The 20,942-nt window shown below is 41.2% G+C and overlaps 1 protein-coding gene across 1 annotated transcript in view; it reads left to right on the top strand.

Moving 5' to 3' along the window:
• The window catches only part of LOC124613805 (probable E3 ubiquitin-protein ligase bre1), a 68,840-nt gene extending 48,213 nt beyond the window's left edge, over positions 1–20,627 (top strand). Inside the window, exon 3 of the mRNA XM_047142527.1 lies at positions 20,556–20,627. Within this exon, the coding sequence (XP_046998483.1) occupies positions 20,556–20,627 (72 nt within the window). The remainder of the gene's footprint in view (positions 1–20,555) is intronic.
• The last annotated feature ends 315 nt before the right edge of the window (positions 20,628–20,942 follow it).

Here is a 20,942-nt window from a genome sequence, read left to right on the forward strand (position 1 = left end):
CTGCATACGACCGAGGCACACAGGGCCAACACCCGGCATCATGGTGTGGGGAGCGATATCCTACACTGACCGTACACCACTGGTGATCGTCGAGGGGCACTGAATAGTGCACGGTACATCCAAACCGTCATCGAGCCCATCGTTCTACCATTCCTAGACCGGCAAGGGAACTTGCTGTTCCAACAGGACAATGCACGTCCGCATGTATCCCGTGCCACCCAACGTGCTCTAGAAGGTGTAAGTCAACTACCCTGGCCAGCAAGATCTCCGGATCTGTCCCCCATTGAGCATGTTTGGGACTGGATGAAGCGTCGTCTCACGCGGTCTGCACGTCCAGCACGAACGCTGGTCCAACTGAGGCGCCAGGTGGAAATGGCATGGCAAGCCGTTCCACAGGACTACATCCAGCATCTCTACGATCGTCTCCATGGGAGAATAGCAGCCTGCATTGCTGCGAAAGGTGGATATACACTGTACTAGTGCCGACATTGTGCATGCTCTGTTGCCTGTGTCTATGTGCCTGTGGTTCTGTCAGTGTGATCATGTGATGTATCTGACCCCAGGAATGTGTCAATAAAGTTTCCCCTTCCTGGGACAATGAATTCACGGTGTTTTTATTTCAATTTCCAAGAGTGTATTTGGTTCTTTTGTTGTAATCTGTATTCATGTCTGATTTTAACTCATTTAGATTAAACCAGTCATATAAGTTTTCTAAGGAATTTTTTACAGTTTGAAGAATTTTGTCAGTAGTGTATGTAGGTAGCCACGTGTTTGGAGGAATTAGTGGACATTTTTCTGGTAACTGTGAGTTATGAAATTGTTCTTTCTCTGATGCTTGAAGTTTCTGTTTCCAGGACAGTTCCCATGACTTGTGCAACAGGTCAGGCTTGTGTTGCAGACCAAGCATAGTTCTTATGGACTGGAGACTGCTGATGAAGTACACTCTGTAAGCATCACCTGCAGCTAATGGGAGATATGGAAGGGCTGCTACATGTAGCTCCAGAGGTTGTGGGCACAGCCTGCATTCCAGATTTGTCACTTCTCTGTCTTTAGCCTCTGACCTGGCAACATGCAACTTTCCTTTGCTCTTGTAACTTCATTCCTATTGGCTCCAACAAGCCACTGGTGGTCTTTTCATCTTTCCTAGGTGTGTGCCATGTATCCCATTCCATGTATAATGGTAGTGTCCAGAAGGACAAAAGTAACTTTCACATGTTGTGTTGCTGGGAAGTAACATAGCTTGATGAAACTTGGACTTTGCATAGAAAGCATTGCTACAGAATAGTACAGAAGGCAACTGAAAGAAATGCAGAACAAGATGAACAGAAATGGCACTTTTGTTCAAAGACAATAATTACACTGAAGTCACCACAGTTTATAATGGTTCCCTGGACATTACAAAAGATGGACATTGTTGTTAATAGTATGCATGATCACCACGGACAGCAGTGCATGCTCTGCAAAGTGCTCCCACGCTGGCCATGAGGTTGATACAGAGTTCTTGTGGTACAACCTTCTATTCCTCAACCAGCACAGTTGCTGGACTGTCATTGGTGGATGCGGAAATGCTGCAGTGCATCTCCTAAGTGCATCACACACTTGTTCGATGAGATTTAAATTGGGAGAATGGGCAGGCTAGTCCATAGCCAAATATTGTCTCATTCCAAGAGCTCCACCATCTGTGCTGTTTGATGTGGTAGTGCATTGTCAACCATAAAAATGAAGACAGGGCCAAATGAACCCCAGATAGAAGTGCATGGGAAAGAAGCACAGTGTCACAACAGTGTTGACTGGTGAATGTACCATGCTCAGTATTTGAATGTTGGTATCCCATGCAACATTATGCTTCCCCTCACCAAAACACTTGACCACCGGAACAAAATATTCCACACCCTCTCGCCATATGAGGATATGTCCAGATACAGTACTCAGACTGAATCTATGCTTATCTGTAGAAGACCAAGTGACCTCACGCATTGGTACAGTCCCTGTGCTCTTGGCAGGGTTTCAACAGGACACAACATACTAATTGGGGGACAAGGAGACCAATACCATGCAGATGACATGCCACTGCGGAGTGTAAGATTGAGTGTTTTAGAGTCCTGTTAAATGTGATTGCAATTACTCCTGGTATTTGATATGGTTCATTTCTTGCTTGCTGCATAATGCAGCAGTCATCTGCTGCTCTTGTTGACCATGGTTGACCACCTCCTCTCCTTTGGTCAGTAGTGTCTGTGGTTCAGAATTGGCTCTAAATAATGAGAAGTGTAAAGTCATCCATATGAGTACACAAAGGAATCCACTAAATTATGGTTACATGATAAATGACACAGATTTAAAGGCTGTACATTCAACTAAATACTCAGAGATTAGACTAACAAATAATTTAAACTGGAATGATCAAGTAGATAATGTTGTGGGGAAAGCAAACCAAAGACTGCAATTTATTGGCAGAAAACTTAGAAAATGCATGAGGTGTTCTAAAGAGACTGCTTACAATACACTTGTCTGCCCTCTTCTGGGGTATTGCTGCACTGTGTGGGAACCATATCAGATAGGATTGATGGAGAACATCAGAAAACTCCAAAGAAGGGCAGCTCATTTTGCATTATAATGAAATAGGGGAGAGGGTGCCACAGAAATGCTATGCAAATTTGGGTGGCAATAATTAAAACAAGGATGTTTTACATTGTGGTAGAATCTTCTCATAAAATTTCATAGGGAGAAATGACCATCATCAGAAATTAAGAGAAATCAGAGCTCACATGGTAACATTTAAGTGCTTGTTCTTACTGCATCCTGTTTGAGAGCAGAACGGCAGAGAAATAGCTTGATTTGGTGAATCCTCTGCCAGGCACTTAATTGTGAATTGCAGAGTAATCACGTAGATCATATAGATTTAGATGCTCCCCTTGTATATAAAAGGATGCTGTGAATGATACCAAGCATATGGGCTATGTTCATCATACTTTGTCTTTCTTCCAGTTGTTGATGATTCTTCCCATGTGAAGTCATCCATATGTTATCTTCAGGCCTTGTTGTAATGAAGGAAACCACCATAGAGCACCATAAATGCTCACTGTTTCACACACACTGACTTTTCCTATTCCTCCAACTTCCTCACGTAGTTAAGCCAGTCATATTTGTTGCTATAATCATGCTGACCTCACACCATTCGAATTCCATCTTTCTGTGTTGACTGGGAGACCTCTGGCATCATGTTCTCACACTGATATCCACTTAGTATTTAATATGTTACATTGTTTTACCTATGGGTAGCAAGGTGGATTATGTCATTCAACTGACACCAGATGTACAGGGACTGAGGAAGGGCTAAGGACTGGCAATCCAAGGAGGGTATTTTCACAATTCATTGCTGCAGTATGCATGTTATTGTGTTCAAGGATGTGGTAGGACCAGGAGCAGTGTAGCAATGACAGATTTCCATTCATCGCTTGGCACGGGCACACTAGTTGACACCGCATATTCTGCCACTGTCGGCTGAAGTCAAGCCTGCAGTACTGTCATGACTGGCTAGTCGGCTTTGCCTGTGAGTGACACTGGGTGTCCAAGTGCTGTCAGCAATGTTCTGCATCTGCACATGGTTTGAGACTCATGTCATCAGTTCATCCCAATGTGAAGTAACAGTGCATGCCATTCACAAGCATTCTGCATGCAAGAGGTGTGTTCCATGATGGGCCAAGTGAATTGGTGTGCTGTGTATTGTTGATATGGGACTGATGACCTTAGCAGTTCAGTCCCATAAGATTCCACACGTTTCATTTGTTGATATGGCTTGATGCTGCACAGAAAGTGCCACTCACATTAGCCACCTGTCACTCACCCCTCTCTGTTGCAGAATGGCACAGCCTCCAGTCTCACTGCCTCGCTGCCTGCCTTCCTGGTGAACTGTCTGGCTATCAGCTACCTCACTCACACCTGGTGAAGTAGCAGCCCACCTGTTGCTAACATTGAGCCGTCCCTTCTGAGAGTGTACTGCTTCACTGCCATCTGTAGTCATATGGCCCACTGTCATCCATCTGTTGGCACAGCTGACTGCTGCACGCCACTTGTGCCTGCTTCACCTGAGGGACCTGTCTTCAGTGCTGGGGTGTCTCTTCCTTGTCATCATGTTGTTACCTGTAGTTGTGGCCCACAAACTGTGCCTGGCCATTGTTGCAGCTGTCTATAATTGCCAGGCCCATGTCACATCTGTGCCAAGTGCATGTGGTCACAACCACCCACGTGCACCACCTGTGCCACCACGCTTCAAGCATTGTATCACGCTTACTGTAATTGTTGCTTTGTGCTGTATTGTAGCTGACAGGCCAGTGTGAGCTGACCCAAGATCAGACTATTTTCTGGGCAGAAGTTTTTCATTCTAGATTGTAATTTATTGTTAGCAACTTTCCCCCCATTTGAGATTAAAAACAATGCCTACCCCATGCTCAAAATTCGAGATAAGAGCAGAGAAAGGTGGTAGTGAAGATTCTTTCAAGACTTTCAAGAACAGGTGAACAAAATGCTACTTAATAATTCTAATTTAGAGGAGAGATTAGGGCAGGCATTAACACAGCTGTCCATACAGCAAGAAAATTCAAGGCTATGGGTGTCACCATCACACAACCTGTAGCTGAGTCAGCATATGTTGATCTGTGACAGCTCCAATAAGTGGGTGCAGCAGCTTCATGGGCCTACTTCAACCAATAACATAACACAATTTTTTAAACGTTTCTATGGCAACTCCTCAGTGTTGTCACATCTCTGTAGAGGGCTACTGATCTGCCTACAGCCATTAGCACTTCACAGTTGAAAGGTGCGATCTGTCAGGGATCTACTTACACCATCTCGACTACAGGATAGTGAGCAGCTTCCCTGCAGTTATTTTTCTCTTGTTTCTCAGGGAATCCAACAAAGAATGTGTCCACTTTTCTGCAAAATGTTGATTGTATGCACTTATGGGAAGTCAATAAAAGTGTTAAGGCATACAGAGAATTTCAAAATATTTCTCAAAGGGTTAGAAGAGAGATATTCAGATAAAACAAGTGTGAGCTATTACAGTGATAAATTTTCCAGTCTTAGGCAAAGGCAAAGACAAGGAGAAGCTTCTGAAGTATTTTCTGATAGAATTCATACAATCTCATGTCATACCCATACCTTGGGAAGAGATGCATCGTGGAATGATGCCTTATTAGAAGAGGCAGAGTCATGAGCCATTGATGTGTTTATCAAAGGTATAAATCAGCAAATCAGTGGTGAGGCCAAAGTGGTGTCATCTGCAGCTTGGTATGAGGCAGTCCATCTTGAATTATTGTGTGAAGAAGTGGAGCGATTTGTTTTGACCCTTCCACCATGTGTTCATAAAGTAAACAAACCGTGAGCAAGGCAAGCAATGCAGATACACTGCCAGTGCATGTTGAGCATCATATTATCCATATTTTAGGGAAATAGGTCATTAAGTAGATGAAACCATGGTGGATACCAAAAACAAAGAGGAAACTTAATTTGGGAAATGACAGAGACCATCCCTCCTTGCTCCCATTAAGAACAGTTAACAATATCAATTTTTGTGGGTTAAAAGAGATGTCAAACATGATTTTTCTTGGCAAAATGCTTGGGAAAAAGGTAAACATTTTTCTACATATGTGCTCAGGTTAGTGTTTTTGCCCCCTGGTGATAAGTAGGAGTTAAACCTCCATTAGTTGGTTGGGATGGAGTTCATCAAGCCAATAGGGACAAGTTATTTTAAACTAGTCATTGGTGGGAAGGAGTAGGCTACAGGTTTGAGATAGCAGCATTCGAAAAATGAGGATGGGGTTTTCACAACATATGGGGAGCAATTTTATGTGTCATTTCCAGGGTGTCAAAGACTATCAGTTTAAAACTGCCCAATTCAGTGTAGCAGTTTATTATTTTGTCTGGGACAACACCACAGAAGCGTGAGAAATCCAAGGGAAAGGACCTACTTCCCATTTCTATTGAGCTGTGTATCTCAGCGTCGAAAGCCAATACCCCTGTAACCATATGTGGTAACACCAGAAGATTTCTCTGGGAGCCTGATGGAATTATCTTTCTGGTTGATATGCTCACTCAGAATGAAGTTCTTGATAGACTCTAAGCACATGTCAAACCTGGCCTTCGCAAGGCTGAGACCATGATTGAGAAAGTTATGTCTGTCAACGTGCTTGGGTAAATTTGGATGGACCACGTGTAGTAATTCCATGTGGAACTATACTGACCAGAACAACCTGTGATGGAATGTAAGCCATTTCAAAAGAATGGGAAGCAAGACAAAGTTACACAATCTTGTCACCCATTAGAAATAGTTTGAAGGAGAAATTGTCTGTTGTCTGAATCAGATCAAAGCCTTTCATACCTGATATTGAAGGAAATTGAATGCCTGTTTGGATAAAGGCAATGTTTGCCAGCCACAGATCTAACATACCATGAAATACCAATTGGGAAATGTTGACCAGTAGCAGAAAATAATTATCAGATCCCATACCACTCGCAATCAGTTGTTGAGAGCAGTATTTAGCAACAGCTAGATGCAGGGCTTATTCAGCTATCTTCTAGTCTCTGGGACTAACCTATAGCAATTGTACCCAAAACGTCAGTTAAGGATGAGAAACCCTGTTGTTTATGTGTTGACATGGGAGCAGTGAACAAAGTTGTAACACCTGACACTTATCAGGTGTCCTGTGTAGATGAAACTGTGGATAGGTTGGGGAATTGCAAATATTTCACTACACTGGATATGAAATCAGGATACCATAAGATTCCTATTGTGTCTCAAGACTTTTCTATAAGGACATTTGTAGTGTGTGAGGGTACTGAAATTTTGCATAGAGAAGGTTGATAGAGAATTTTCTAAAACCAGTCCACAAGGGATCCAGCTACAGGATGTGAACATTACAAGACTTGCCTTGAGGAAGCAAAAAAGAAATATAATGTTACATACATTAAAGAGGCCCAAAATCCTTGTAAAGCTGCCTGGAATCTTGTAAACGAGAACCGAAGGAAGACTACCTCCTGCTTAAATTCATGTAGTCCTGATGACTTCAATGAATATTTTGTCAGAGTGGAAAAGACAGTGAGTGAAATTCCACACCCTGACCTAGATCCGACTGAAAACATAAGAAATGCAGACAGTTGCAGTATTCAAAACTGGAAGGAAGTACACCCTGAAGACATGATAAAAATTGTGAACTCCTACAAACACTCAGAAAGTGTAGACATCTATGGCATGTCCTGCACACTGCTAAAGAAAATTATTGCAGAATTAGCTCAGCCACTAGCCATAGTGATTAACAAATGTCTGTCTTCTGGTGTCTTTCCAGACTTCCTTAAGCTGGCACGCACAGTACCAATATATAAGAATGGGGATCCATGTGAGGTGTCCAGCTTCAGGCCAATCTCAGTGGTACCAGTACTAGCCAAAGTTACTGAGTCTGTGATGCACTGCCAGGTACTGAATTACTTTGAGGAAAACAACTTATTCCAAAACACACAGCACGGATTCCACAAAGGGAGATCAACAGTGACAACCACACTGGACGTATTAAAATCGATTCAACAGAGTTTTGAAGAGAGAGAGAGAGTGTGGCACTGACACTCTGTGACCTCAGCAAAGCCTTTGACTGCATCTCACACACAACACTAATGGTCAAGTTGAGATGGTATGGTGTTGGAGGTGTTGTTCTATCGACACTCCAATCTTATTTGGAAAACCGAAAGCAGGTAGTATCAGTGCATGGAGCAACTTCTCTTGAGCAAAAACTGGAACATGGAGTGCCCCAAGGATCAGTCTTAGGACCTCTCCTATTCCTCATATATGTCAATGATATGAGCTGTAATAGTCAAATGTTGCAGTTTGTAGATGACACTACCCTTATTGCCAAAGGACATACAGCCACAGAAGCTCTTGGTGCATCAAATTTGATGTTTGAAGAAATAAAAGAATGGTTCATCATAAACAAAATGAAGATCAATGAAGAAAAAACCCAACATTTGATATGCAGTCTAACCAACATTGAAGACCAAGAAAACATGGAGACTGTCACACTGCCGGGCTTCGAGATTGACAGCAAGCTCTCCATGAATGATCACACTGCATATGTATGCACCAAACTTTCTCGTGTGATATACCTCCTGGGGAAGCTGAAGAGGGTAATAACTGACCAGTTTCTCACAATAGTCTACCATGCACTCTTCCACAGCCACATTAGCTATGGACTGTTGTTGTGGGGACACTCCTCAGGGAGCAAAGATGTGTTGCTATTACAAAAAAAAAGCCATCAGGATCATATCCTCTAACAAAAGACTGGACCACTGTAAGCCTATTTTCACCAGGCTAGGCATAATGACTGTTTTTAGCCAGTATGTGTTTTTCTGCCTCATTTATATAAAAGAAAATCAAAGGAATTTTAGCATAAGACAAGAAATACATAATCATGACACTCATTGTAAGAGGAACATTGAAATGCCAAGGTGTCACCTATCAAGTACACAAGACAGCTTTCCAACAGGCGCCCTAAAAATGTACAATCAACTGCCTCCAGAAGTGAAATCCCTGCCACCTGAATTATTTCGGAAAAAAATTGCTCAGGACTTGAAACAACATCCACTATATTCCTTGGAAGAGTTTTTCAACAGTGGTTCTAGTGAATAGACAAAATAATAAATATTGTTATGTTTTATATATAATTTTGCCTAAATTTAATCTTCTTTTTATGTTCTCAGTTAACTGCACATTTAATTTTGTGTTTTACTCAAAGGACATACACTCCTGGAAATGGAATAAAGAACACATTGACACCGGTGTGTCAGACCCACCATACTTGCTCCGGACACTGCGAGAGGGCTGTACAAGCAATGATCACACGCACGGCACAGCGGACACACCAGGAGCCGCGGTGTTGGCCGTCGAATGGCGCTAGCTGCGCAGCATTTGTGCACCGCCGCCGTCAGTGTCAGCCAGTTTGCCGTGGCATACGGAGCTCCAGCGCAGTCTTTAACACTGGTAGCATGCTGCGACAGCGTGGACGTGAACCGTATGTGCAGTTGACGGACTTTGAGCGAGGGCGTATAGTGGGCATGCGGGAGGCCGGGTGGATGTACCGCCGAATTGCTCAACACGTGGGGCGTGAGGTATCCACAGTACATCGATGTTGTCGCCAGTGGTCGGCGGAAGGTGCACGTGCCCGTCGACCTGGGACCGGACCGCAGCGACGCACGGATGCACGCCAAGACCGTAGGATCCTACGCAGTGCCGTAGGGGACCGCACCGCCACTTCCCAGCAAATTAGGGACACTGTTGCTCCTGGGGTATCGGCGAGGACCATTCGCAACCGTCTCCATGAAGCTGGGCTACGGTCCCGCACACCGTTAGGCCGTCTTCCGCTCACGCCCCAACATTGTGCAGCCCGCCTCCAGTGGTGTCGCGACAGGCGTGAATGGAGGGACGAAAGGAGACGTGTCGTCTTCAGCGATGAGAGTCGCTTCTGCCTTGGTGCCAATGATGGTCGTATGCGTGTTTGGCGCCGTGCAGGTGAGCGCCACAATCAGGACTGCATACGACCGAGGCACACAGGGCCAACACCCGGCATCATGGTGTGGGGAGCGATCTCCTACACTGGCCGTACACCACTGGTGATCGTCGAGGGGACACTGAATAGTGCACGGTACATCCAAACCGTCATCGAACCCATCGTTCTACCATGCCTAGACCGGCAAGGGAACTTGCTGTTCCAACAGGACAATGCACGTCCGCATGTATCCCGTGCCACCCAACGTGCTCTAGAAGGTGTAAGTCAACTACCCTGGCCAGCAAGATCTCCGGATCTGTCTCCCATTGAGCATGTTTGGGACTGGATGAAGCGTCGTCTCACGCGGTCTGCACGTCCAGCACGAACGCTGGTCCAACTGAGGCGCCAGGTGGAAATGGCATGGCAAGCCGTTCCACAGGACTACATCCAGCATCTCTACGATCGTCTCCGTGGGAGAATAGCAGCCTGCATTGCTGCGAAAGGTGGATATACACTGTACTAGTGCCGACATTGTGCATGCTCTGTTGCCTGTGTCTATGTGCCTGTGGTTCTGTCAGTGTGATCATGTGATGTATCTGACCCCAGGAATGTGTCAATAAAGTTTCCCCTTCCTGGGACAATGAATTCACGGTGTTCTTATTTCAATTTCCAGGAGTGTATTTTGCCAAAATGAAACTTTATGTGTGTGATCTACATGGTCTTTGTAAACATTTTGCTTTATGGTATTTTCATTTGCTGCTATGAAGTTTTACTTTCCTGTTTAGTTATATTTCATTTTCTCTATGTTCTACGTGTTTTTGTGCACTGTATAAATATTTTCTTTTATTTGTAATATAAATTTTGTATATGGTGTTGTATAAATGTTAGTTGATAAACATTGTATTTGTGATGCAGTCTGTCCAGCCATGGCTGGTAAACGATGAAGATATAGTAATAAAGTAAAGTAATAAAGTAATATGCAGATAATGAGCACTAATAAGTAGTTCCAAAAGAGAATTAATCAGAATGATGCAAAATTACTACAGAATTGCTGAGAAAACAGGATTACATGTTAATGAAGAAATGATAGAATACCTGCCCATAAGTAAGAAAACCAGAAAAGATGCACCTCTGACTGTAGATGGATTCAATTTCAAGACTGTTGACCACTTCAAGTACCTAGGAAGTATTTTTAGTAATAACAACAGAACAGATATAGAAATAGATGCCCGTTTATCAGCAGCAAACAAGACACTTTTTAGTTTCATCAAAATTCTAGGAAAAAGATCACTTAGCAATAACTTCAGAATCCACTTATATCAATCGACCATTATACCTGTGATGTTATATGTATGTGAAACATTAATATTTAGAAAGAAAGATGAAGAAAAACTGTTAATATTCGAAAGAAAAGTACAAAGGAAAATTTTTGGACCTGTATACGACGAAAATAACATGGAATGGAGACTAAGAAGAAATGAAGAATTAAAAGGGCTGTACAAACACCGTAACATTGTCGAAGTGCTCAAGAGGAGAAGGTTGAATTGGGCAGGCCATATAGCAGGAATGACAGAGAATAGACTACCTAGAATGGCATTCAGCAGAACAATAGAAGGAACGAGAAAAAAAGGGAGACCCAGAATCAGATGGCGGGATAACATTCAGGAGGACACAATGAGGATGAACAGCAGCAGCAACTGGACAAACAGTGCATTGGACAGGCAGAAGTGGAAGAGGCTCATAGAGCAGGCGTATGGTCGATAAGGCCCTTGCCACATGTAAAGTGAAGTAAAGTAAAAAGTAAATTTGGGATATTTACCCATATGTCAGAGTTGCAAAATCATATATATATGAGTAAAAATGTTGTTTATTAATGTTAACTTAATTTTACATTTTGAGTAGCACAGGTCCTTATTTTTGCATAGTATATGCTATGTTAATGTAGCCACTTGTTTGTGTTGTGTTGTTATTTGCTTGAGGTACTTCCTGGACGGTGTGAGATGGCAGGAGTTCACTAGCAGATGCTTTTAAGTCACAGCAAGTATGTCATTGAGATTCCAACACTGGATGGATGCTCAAGGTGCTCCACAATGAAGGCAACAGTAAGACTTACCAAGGAAGATTGCAGATTGAAATAAGATGTGCTAATAAAAATGAGAATGTGTTCGTCTTTTTAAAGCTGGTCTCAGATATCCAAACTGAAAGTACACCTGTAAAAGTTCATGAAATAAAATCAAATAATTAGTAAATGCAGACTGTTATATAATTCAGTGGAAAATCATTGAAAGTAATTAGAAGATAAAGAAACTTATTAAGATATTGCAACAGGATGTATTTCAAGAATATTTTTTCATGGTTTTGCCACCCACATACCCTTTCAAATGCCCCGAGGGTTATATGAATAACTAAGGATGCCATTTGGTTTGAGAAATGCACCCATTAAATTTCAGCAGTTTGCTGATCTGTTTTTAAGAGGACTGAAACCAACAATTTGCTTAGTTTATGTACATGATATCATTGTCTTTTCATGGACAATTGAAGAACCTGCCAAATGGCTAGGGAGGGTGCCATCATGATCACAGGGGCACACTTGAGCTTGAAATTAGAGAAATGTTCTTTTGCAAAATCATAGGTTCAGTACCTGGGTCATATTATCAATTCTGCTGGGGTGAATCCAGAGCCACGATTTACAAAAGTGGTAAATAATTTTGCTACACCCACCAGTATGAAACAACTACATTTGTTTCTCATGCTAGTGAATTGTTGTCAATGTTTCATCAACGATTATGCCAGTAACCAGACCATTAAAGAAATTTTTGAAAAACATGGTGCCTTTTGATTGGACTGTGGAAAGTGAGGTAGCCAGATTAAAATTTTATTAATGAGCTCTCCCTTGTTGGTATACCTTGTTTTCAAGAAACCCTTTACTTTGACCTGTGATAACCAGCGATTTCATTGTGGGAGGTGCTTTAAATCAAGAGCAGGATGGCAAAGAGGAACCAACTGGTTACCTTCTTGCCAAACTCAGTAAGATGGAAATAAACTATAGTACGGCAGAGAAGGAGTTGTTACGTCTGGTGTTTGGGGTAAACTACTTCAAATGCTACCTATATGGTAGGAAGTTCACAGTAGCTGCTGACCATGCAGTCTACTTTTCTCTGAAGTAGTGGAAGTTTTCAGAGAGAGGCAGTTGAATTGAATTAATTAAATTAAATGATATGTACGTATCAGATGCATAAAACAATCATCAAGAGAGGACAACACTTACTTTCAAGGTAGTCACCATATTGTGAGAAGGAAAGTTGGTACTCACCATATAGCGGAGGTGCTGAATCACAGATAGGCACAACAAAAAGATTTTCACAGTTAAAGTTTTCAGCCAGTGGCCTTTGTCAACAATAGCCACACTTATGCACACACACACTTGTAAATGCATCTCACACACACAAGTGTGAAAACTGAAAGCAGTTGCCTGAGACTGCAGTGTGTGTGTGAGTTGCATTTGTGTGTGTCTGTATCTATGTCTGTGTCTATTTTTGATGAAGGCCCATTGTCGAAAGCTTTAAGTGTGGAAATCTTTTTGTTGTGCCTATCTGCAACTCAGCTCCTCTGTTATATGGTGAGTAGCAACTTTCCTTCTCATAATATTGTAACATTCCATCCTGGATTTTCCATTGTTTTATTTCAAAGTAGTAACTGATTCTGCTATCGTGCGGGGTTCATGCTTTAGAAAGGAAGTACATACGTTCAGTACAGAGTACTCCATTGATCTGACTGGTGTTAATGATCAACAACGTCACTGACTTGAGACCAATGACCAAATCATTTTCAGCATAGCTTGCACAAAAATTGCTGGAAAATAACTTAAAAAATCAGTAACGTATGTCAGGGCTGCTTTATATTTTGTTTGAACACAAATTAATGGCTGAACATGGCATGTTTAAAGTTATTATGTCTCCCAAGAATTTGTTATTAGTTTTGCTGTTCCAGCTGTTGAATATTATGACAAATAGTGAATTATGTATGCTTGTCAAAATTCAAGGAAAATTCAATTCTATAAATGATAACAGTTAAATATGTTATACTCAAGTTTAATCTAACCTAAAGACAGCAAAAAATACTCACGTGGGCAGACACAGAATAACTCAACTCTTCACTGCAGAAGATGGGAGTTAGCTAGAAATGATCTAGCACTCACACATTTTTTGTTTTTGTAAAATGAATATCAAATGTCTCTGAGTCTCTACAAAGTTCTGATTTAAAATATAGATCACTGGTATCTTTCATAGGTTACCTGTGTTATACAGTATTGATTTAAACAAAATTTGTAATGTAATTAAATTTGTAGATGTAACTGAAGAAGGAAAGTTGCACATACTTACTAAAGCTAGGTTCTGTCCTTAATATCAATAAATAGATGTATATTGTTTTAAAGAAACATCTCAAGTGACAATTGAATTTGAAAAACCCAAGTAGTCACCTGATGTGATGGTCTTTGAACCTGGATGAATATGACTATGTCATATATCATAAGCCATGGAAGTTGCACCAGAAAGTACACCCATTGATTAGCAACGTTTGTGTACTACAGGCAGATGAGATGCATATTGCAGAGCTGCAGTAAACTAAAAAGCAAGGTACAGAATGAAAATAACATGCCACTCCTCTGGATTTTGTATCTGAAGATGATATTCTGTATTGTGAAACTCCACTTGGGAAATTATTAATGATGCCAAAGCCACTTTGGCACTTATGAGAGTATCCAGGCCAGTCATAGCACAAAATGTGCCACTAATGCATCAGTTGTGATGTACTACTGGGTGAAGAATCATATATGATGGGACTCTTTCTGTAGACACAACAGGAGAACAATTACATTCTTTCAGTTATTAATATTTTTTTGTGGTACATGGTACTGGTACCAGTTTCTGCTACGATGGAGGAGACAGTGGCAAAAGCCTTTGTCAGTCCTTGGCATAGCTGTTTGTAAGTCCCAATGCTGTTCTCACAGGTGAAGGAACAAATTTTATGTCTGCTTTATTAGTGTGAATGTGTAATCTTTCGAGGATTAGAAAGTGGAGAACAATGCCATTCCACCCAACACTTCATGTAAAAATTTTTTAAAACTTCATTAACCTTGGTGTGAATTAAAAGAAATTTTGTCATTAGTGCTACAATTGAACAAATCAGTCACCTTTTCTAAATTCTGTTTTATATTAATGATTTTTAATCATAGCTTTTTGCCTTCACACTTCTATACATTATTGATAATTTCAAAAATTTTTGAAGTTTTTTCTGATTCTATGGACAAATTTATAGTCAAGATGGCATAAGATTATCCCGACAGCTCACAGCACTGTTTCCAGCTTTCACCTGCAAAGTGCTAATGGCTGTCAGGGAAAAAGGTAGCCATGTACAGAGCTGTGACACTACTGAAACATTTCCACAGAGACGTTTACAAAATTGTGTTATGCTAGTGGTAGGGTTAGACATGCAAAGCCACCACTTCCAGCCCACTGCAGTTGTCAGTGATCACCTTATGTTGACTTGACTACAGTTTGATATTCTTGATCTTAATCTCAGCAATATCCACTCAAGCATTTTGAAACAATTATGCTGGCATGCTTAATCACATTTCTGACTCCTGCATGAATTTTCACCCTCCTGACAATGCTGTATTTCATAATGGGGGAAAAAAATGAGGGCACTATTGATGAAGCCATTGTAGAACAGATGTTGATTATAAATGCATCTCGCACTGCATCTTAGTTGTTTTTGCTGTTTAAAAAGTTGAAGTATTTGCATGCAAATCATTACAATTAATATACATCCTCAATATATAAAAAAGATTTGTGTTTATTTATATAACTAATAAGTGTTCTGTGAAATGGCATAAAATAAAAATTGTACAAACATAGGTGATACAAAATATTCACTGAATTCAATGATTCTGCTTTTGTTATCCTCTGACCTTTGACTTCTCTATGTCTTTGTTTCAAAGTTGTGACTGGCTGTTGAAGCCTCATGCTCATTTTCTTCCATGCACCTTAATGTTTGCCCATTTTTGATGGACTTTTGTATGTAACCACAGAGAAGCAAATAATTTTTGTACAATAGTATGAGGTGGATGTTTTTGCCATACTTCATTGTTTCACTCAGAACAATCAACAACACGTACACTGTTGTTGTTGTCATCTTCAGTCCTGAGACTGGTTTGATGCAGCTCTCCATGCTACTCTATCCTGTGCAATCTTCTTCATCTCCCAGTACTTACTGCAACCTACAACCTTCTGAATCTGCTTAGTGTATTCATCTCTTGGTCTCCCTCTACAATTTTTACCCTCCAAAGCTAAATTTGTGATCCCTTGATGCCTCTGAACATGTCCTACCAACCAGTCCCTTCTTCTTGTCAAGTTGTGCAACAAACTCCTCTCCTCCCCAGTTCTATTCAATAGCTCCTCATTAGTTATGTGATCTACCCATTGAATCTTCAGCATTCTTCTGTAGCACCACATTTCGAAAGCTTCTATTCTCTTCTTGTCCAAACTATTTATTGTCCATGTTTCGCTTCCATACATGGCTACACTCCATACAAATACTTTCAGAAACGACTTCCTGACGCTTAAATCTATACTCAATGTTAACAAATTTCTCTTCTACATATACACTATGTAAATCAATAGTGAGGCTTTTGTGTGTGTTCATAAGTGAAGGATGTCTACCTTGTTGTAAACCAGCCACACACCTCTACATGAAATTTGTCTCATGAAATTGTGGAGTGAAGCTGTTTCATGGAGGGTGAAGAACCTTAGAAACAATAAACAGATTCAAATTATGTAATTATACTGAATAATATGTGCATAAACACAACAGCTCCCATTATACTTACCATAAAGATGTCATCAATCTGGAGGTTGATTTGAACACCACAGGTTTCTACAGGCATGGTACAATTAAAGTTGGTACACTGTTGCCTTTCTCTGACCTTTGAACTGACTTACTCTGTCAGATAGAGAGGGATCTACAATTTAACTTGGGTTCCAGACCATGGTCCAACTCAGCATTTTTCACGTTATCAAATACTGTCTGAGGAGAACAAAGTGATAAGTGGCAGTTAACGGTGTCAGGACTGACTGGGAATCAGGCCCAAGATTTTGGATCTGTAGTCTGAAACCTTACCACTGAGCCATTGTTACACAGTACATACAGTTCAATGTCAACACCAAAACCACACTGAAATTTGGGAATAAAGTGCCTGGTAATGATCACATTAGTTTGTCCTGTTCATTGTTTTCTGTCCAAAGATTTATCAAACAAGCATGTACACATACCAACAAAGTTATCCAAATTTAACCTCACTTTTAAAGCAACTGTCACACTGTGTATATGTATCATTAAGTATTTTCACACTTGTGGGAATGGATATCAGTGCAGGCAAACCATTTCATGCAGTGACTTTGGCACTGTATAACAGTGCCAAAGAAAACAAGACACAGGTCCAGGAAATGGTTAAATTCGAGAGATAAATGTACCCATGAAAATGCACTAAATGAAATATCACACTCAGAACCTGATGATTACATCATCTTTTATTCATTTTTTATATTATTACATTCTCACTTGTATGATGTGTGTAGAATTTTGATTTTCTTCATAACTATAATGGCTGGGAAAGATGTAACACCCCTTCCAGTTTGGTAGTTGTCTGGTCTTTTTTGTTTTTATCCATATATTCTTTTGATTATAGTTTCCAAAATTGTGGAAACTCAAAATACAGTGAGTGGAACTCTTTCTTACTACACATGTGCTGTGAAACATTAACACAAACAATGTCTGACATAACATCAAATTGGTCATCAATCAAAATTTCTCTCAAACAAGTCAGACACAGTCAATGTTTGACAAATACAGCACAAACACTGCCAAATAATTTCACAACATAGTTAAGCTTGACAAATTGTTTGGTTGATTATAGGAGCCTTCATTTACAATAAGAAACATTGTCAGAGGTGAAAGAAGACATAACTGAAAGATTAAAATGCTAGGACTCACAAAGGATAGAAATCCAGACCTCTGGATCTAGACACTGGCACTGTAAACATTGATCCACTGAGACACAATACCTCTAGATATGAAACTTGGAAATGAAAGAGAAATCGGGTAAGGATATTTCACAATATATGAACTGTTCTCAGTAGCTCTACAGGAATTACTCAGATCATTAAACTGGGAAAATAAAGAAGGAACAGGTTACTGGAACCTATAAGAACCATATTAATGCTAACTTTGTGCTGTTTGCCTCGGTGCAGCTAAATGTCAGCAACTAATGGGAGAGATTAATACAGAAAATTTGGAGGTATACCTAAAACTCAGTTATGATAATAAGACTAAAACAATGTGTTACCAAGACATAAAAAAGAAAATAGAAAAATTAATAATAAGTTAAAGAACCAGATTATTTACTTTGTGGGAGCACTGCTTTGTGAGGTAATATTACTGGCAGTCATCTTGGCTCCAGCGAAACAGACTCTTTGACAGTTAATCAGTTGGATGACTTCGCTGTGTTCAGACGCATGTTTGTGTATGCTCATATCATTAATAAATGTTGCTTTTCAGAGTATTAGGATCATGTGGTTATTAGTCATAACCATCTCCTATGCCCTGTGGATCAACACTGGTGACTCCTGATAATTGCAATCATGTATAAATTCAATATATCTGTCTAGTACTCAATGACAATGTTGCCAGCATGCCCACATTGTGCTGTGCAGTTTTCACTCAGCCACTATGATCACACCTAACATGCAACTCATGTGAGAAAATATGACAGTGACACTCTCTAGACAGTGCTATGATAGAGTGCAACAATGCTGAATAATGGAAAGTGACAAACAATGTACTTTGTGATGCCACTCAGAACCCCATCTCTTTCACAAACTGGGCTACTGAGCCATGGATATCCAGCTAGTTGGATACATGTTTAATAACTTTATGTGAGACAAGCATACCTCATGCAAACATGATCACTTCAGAAATCATGCAGCTGACTGCATCGTCTACCTTGTTGCCTCCTACACATAATGTCATGCCACATATGGACAATACCTGCTCAGCAGATCTACCACTACAAACATAACCCTGGAAAAATTATGGTCATTGGACACACTTCAGGCTGCTGCCTTTCCCACCAGACCAACCTAATTTGCAGTTCACCATCATGGACCATATATTCACAATGAGTGACATCATCTGCAATTGTAGCAAATTCATTGTTTTATTAACCTACTTAGGTGAACATGCAGACGCAACAAGTGATATGAGTCTCATCCCTCCAGCAGACAACAGGCATGAGACAGTGAAAGCTGCATTATTCACCATCTCATCCGCTCACCGGGGGAGCAAACCCATCACACTGTCCATGACAAAGCCATCATTGACATGACTCCACACAATTATGGTGTCATCTTTGCACGCAGATTGACCTCCATTTGTGCCCAACCACACTTTTGGACTGGGTTGTAAGAATACCCAACAACTGCAATTGGCAATAGTTACCCATGAACATGAATGTTTGGATGCATGTCTTAAGCTCACTAATTGGATACCCTTGATTATACAACACTGACAAAGCATTAATAACATTGACAGCAGTCACAGTGGGAATGGTTCACAACTTCACCTCAGAATAAGCAATGGCCTGCCAGCTACAAGCCGAGCCAACTATAGCTGACCCCCTCCAATTCTGATGCCACTGCATTCAACTGGAGCATTCGCCTTCACATGGCATCAACAAACACTTGCTTTCCCACCATACATATCATGCCTGCACCCACACAGGACATTGCTAACTGTGTTGCACCCATGTCTGCAGAGAACACTGCCTGACGCTGCATCCAAACAGAACTGCTCCTGCTGGTATCATGCAAGATACACTGCTGCTGCACCCAACTGCAGACCACCATACAATCACCGAAACCAAATGCAAGGACAGATGAAGACACACTGGATAGTGTCAGATATTTAAGTCACCTTAACACTCAAGGAGACAATGACAGATTGCACACACCCCAATCACTTCATAATTACAGAATTTTGTATGCGACTACACCGGCAGACTATAACTTATCGACACAGGCTCTGGTGTGAGCAATTCAGCACAACCTAAATGTACATCCATCTCTGGGAAGTGAAGAATTCGACAGTCCAGCTCTATGGCCCACAGGTCCACCCTGGTTATTTATTGTCATGGATGTGACAAAAGCCATTATTGATGTTGATTTTCTCTGATACTTCAACTTGGTTCCAGAGCTGTCCAGTGACAGGTTCATACACATGACAAGCATCCGCTCCATGACTAGAGTCCTCAGCCATGACCCTTTGATATCTCAGGTTAACTGTGGTGTCACCGCCAGACATCACACTTGCTAGGTGGTAGCCTTTAAATTGGCCGTGGCCCACTAGTATACGACGGACCCGCGTGTCGCCACTGTCAGTGATTGCAGACCGAGCGCCGCCACACGGCAGGTCTAGAGACACTTCCTAGCATTCGCCCCAGTTGTACAGTCAACTTTACTAGAGATGGTTCACTGACAAATTACGCTCTCATTTGCCGAGACGATAGTTAGCATAGCCTTCAGCTACGTCATTTGCTATGACCTAGCAAGGCACCATTATCAATTGCTATTTATCTTGTGATGCCTGTACCGTCAGACCGATGTACACCAATTATGGATTAAAGTTAAGTATTCCAGCAGCAACGTACCTTATTGGCTATATTAATTACATTGTCCTGTTCCAGACCTCACGCCATCCTGCGTGAGCTTAACGCGTGCCTTTCGGCTACCAATCATAGTGGCTTGGCTGTCTTGCCAAGTCACAACATTAACGACACAGCCCTTTCTGCATCCTGACCTCTATCAACACACCTGACATTCATCGGCTTGTTCAGGAGTGTCTCTGCACAATTCATCAGTAGCAGTATGTCCAACAGCTTTATTCTGACATGTGTGAAGTTAACTTTCATTTCAGCAACAACAACAACAACAACAACAACAACAACAGCAACAACAACACTATGAAAGACAAGGTTCCCGATGTTGAACACAAACTCTTTGTGACACATTAGTACCTTGACTGAGTTTGCCAACCACCTCCACCTGTTGCCTCCTGCTTCCTGACACACTCACAACAAGCTGACTTGGCACCTCAATCACCATCCACACAGATGCCCACACCATCACTCCCAGTGGTCGCTTCAAAGATTAGTAAAGCATCACTTGCCCATTCAGTTGTCACTGAGTTTTCTAGTTATGCCTGCCACAAGTACATTTCAGAAAGTGTACAATTAAGAATGGAACAGCCCATAAAATCATAATCACATCCGACTTCCTGGTACATCACAGACCATGTTGACTA

Source organism: Schistocerca americana, chromosome 4 (genome assembly GCF_021461395.2).
Source record: "Schistocerca americana isolate TAMUIC-IGC-003095 chromosome 4, iqSchAmer2.1, whole genome shotgun sequence".
Classification (NCBI taxonomy): Eukaryota; Metazoa; Arthropoda; class Insecta; order Orthoptera; family Acrididae; genus Schistocerca; species Schistocerca americana.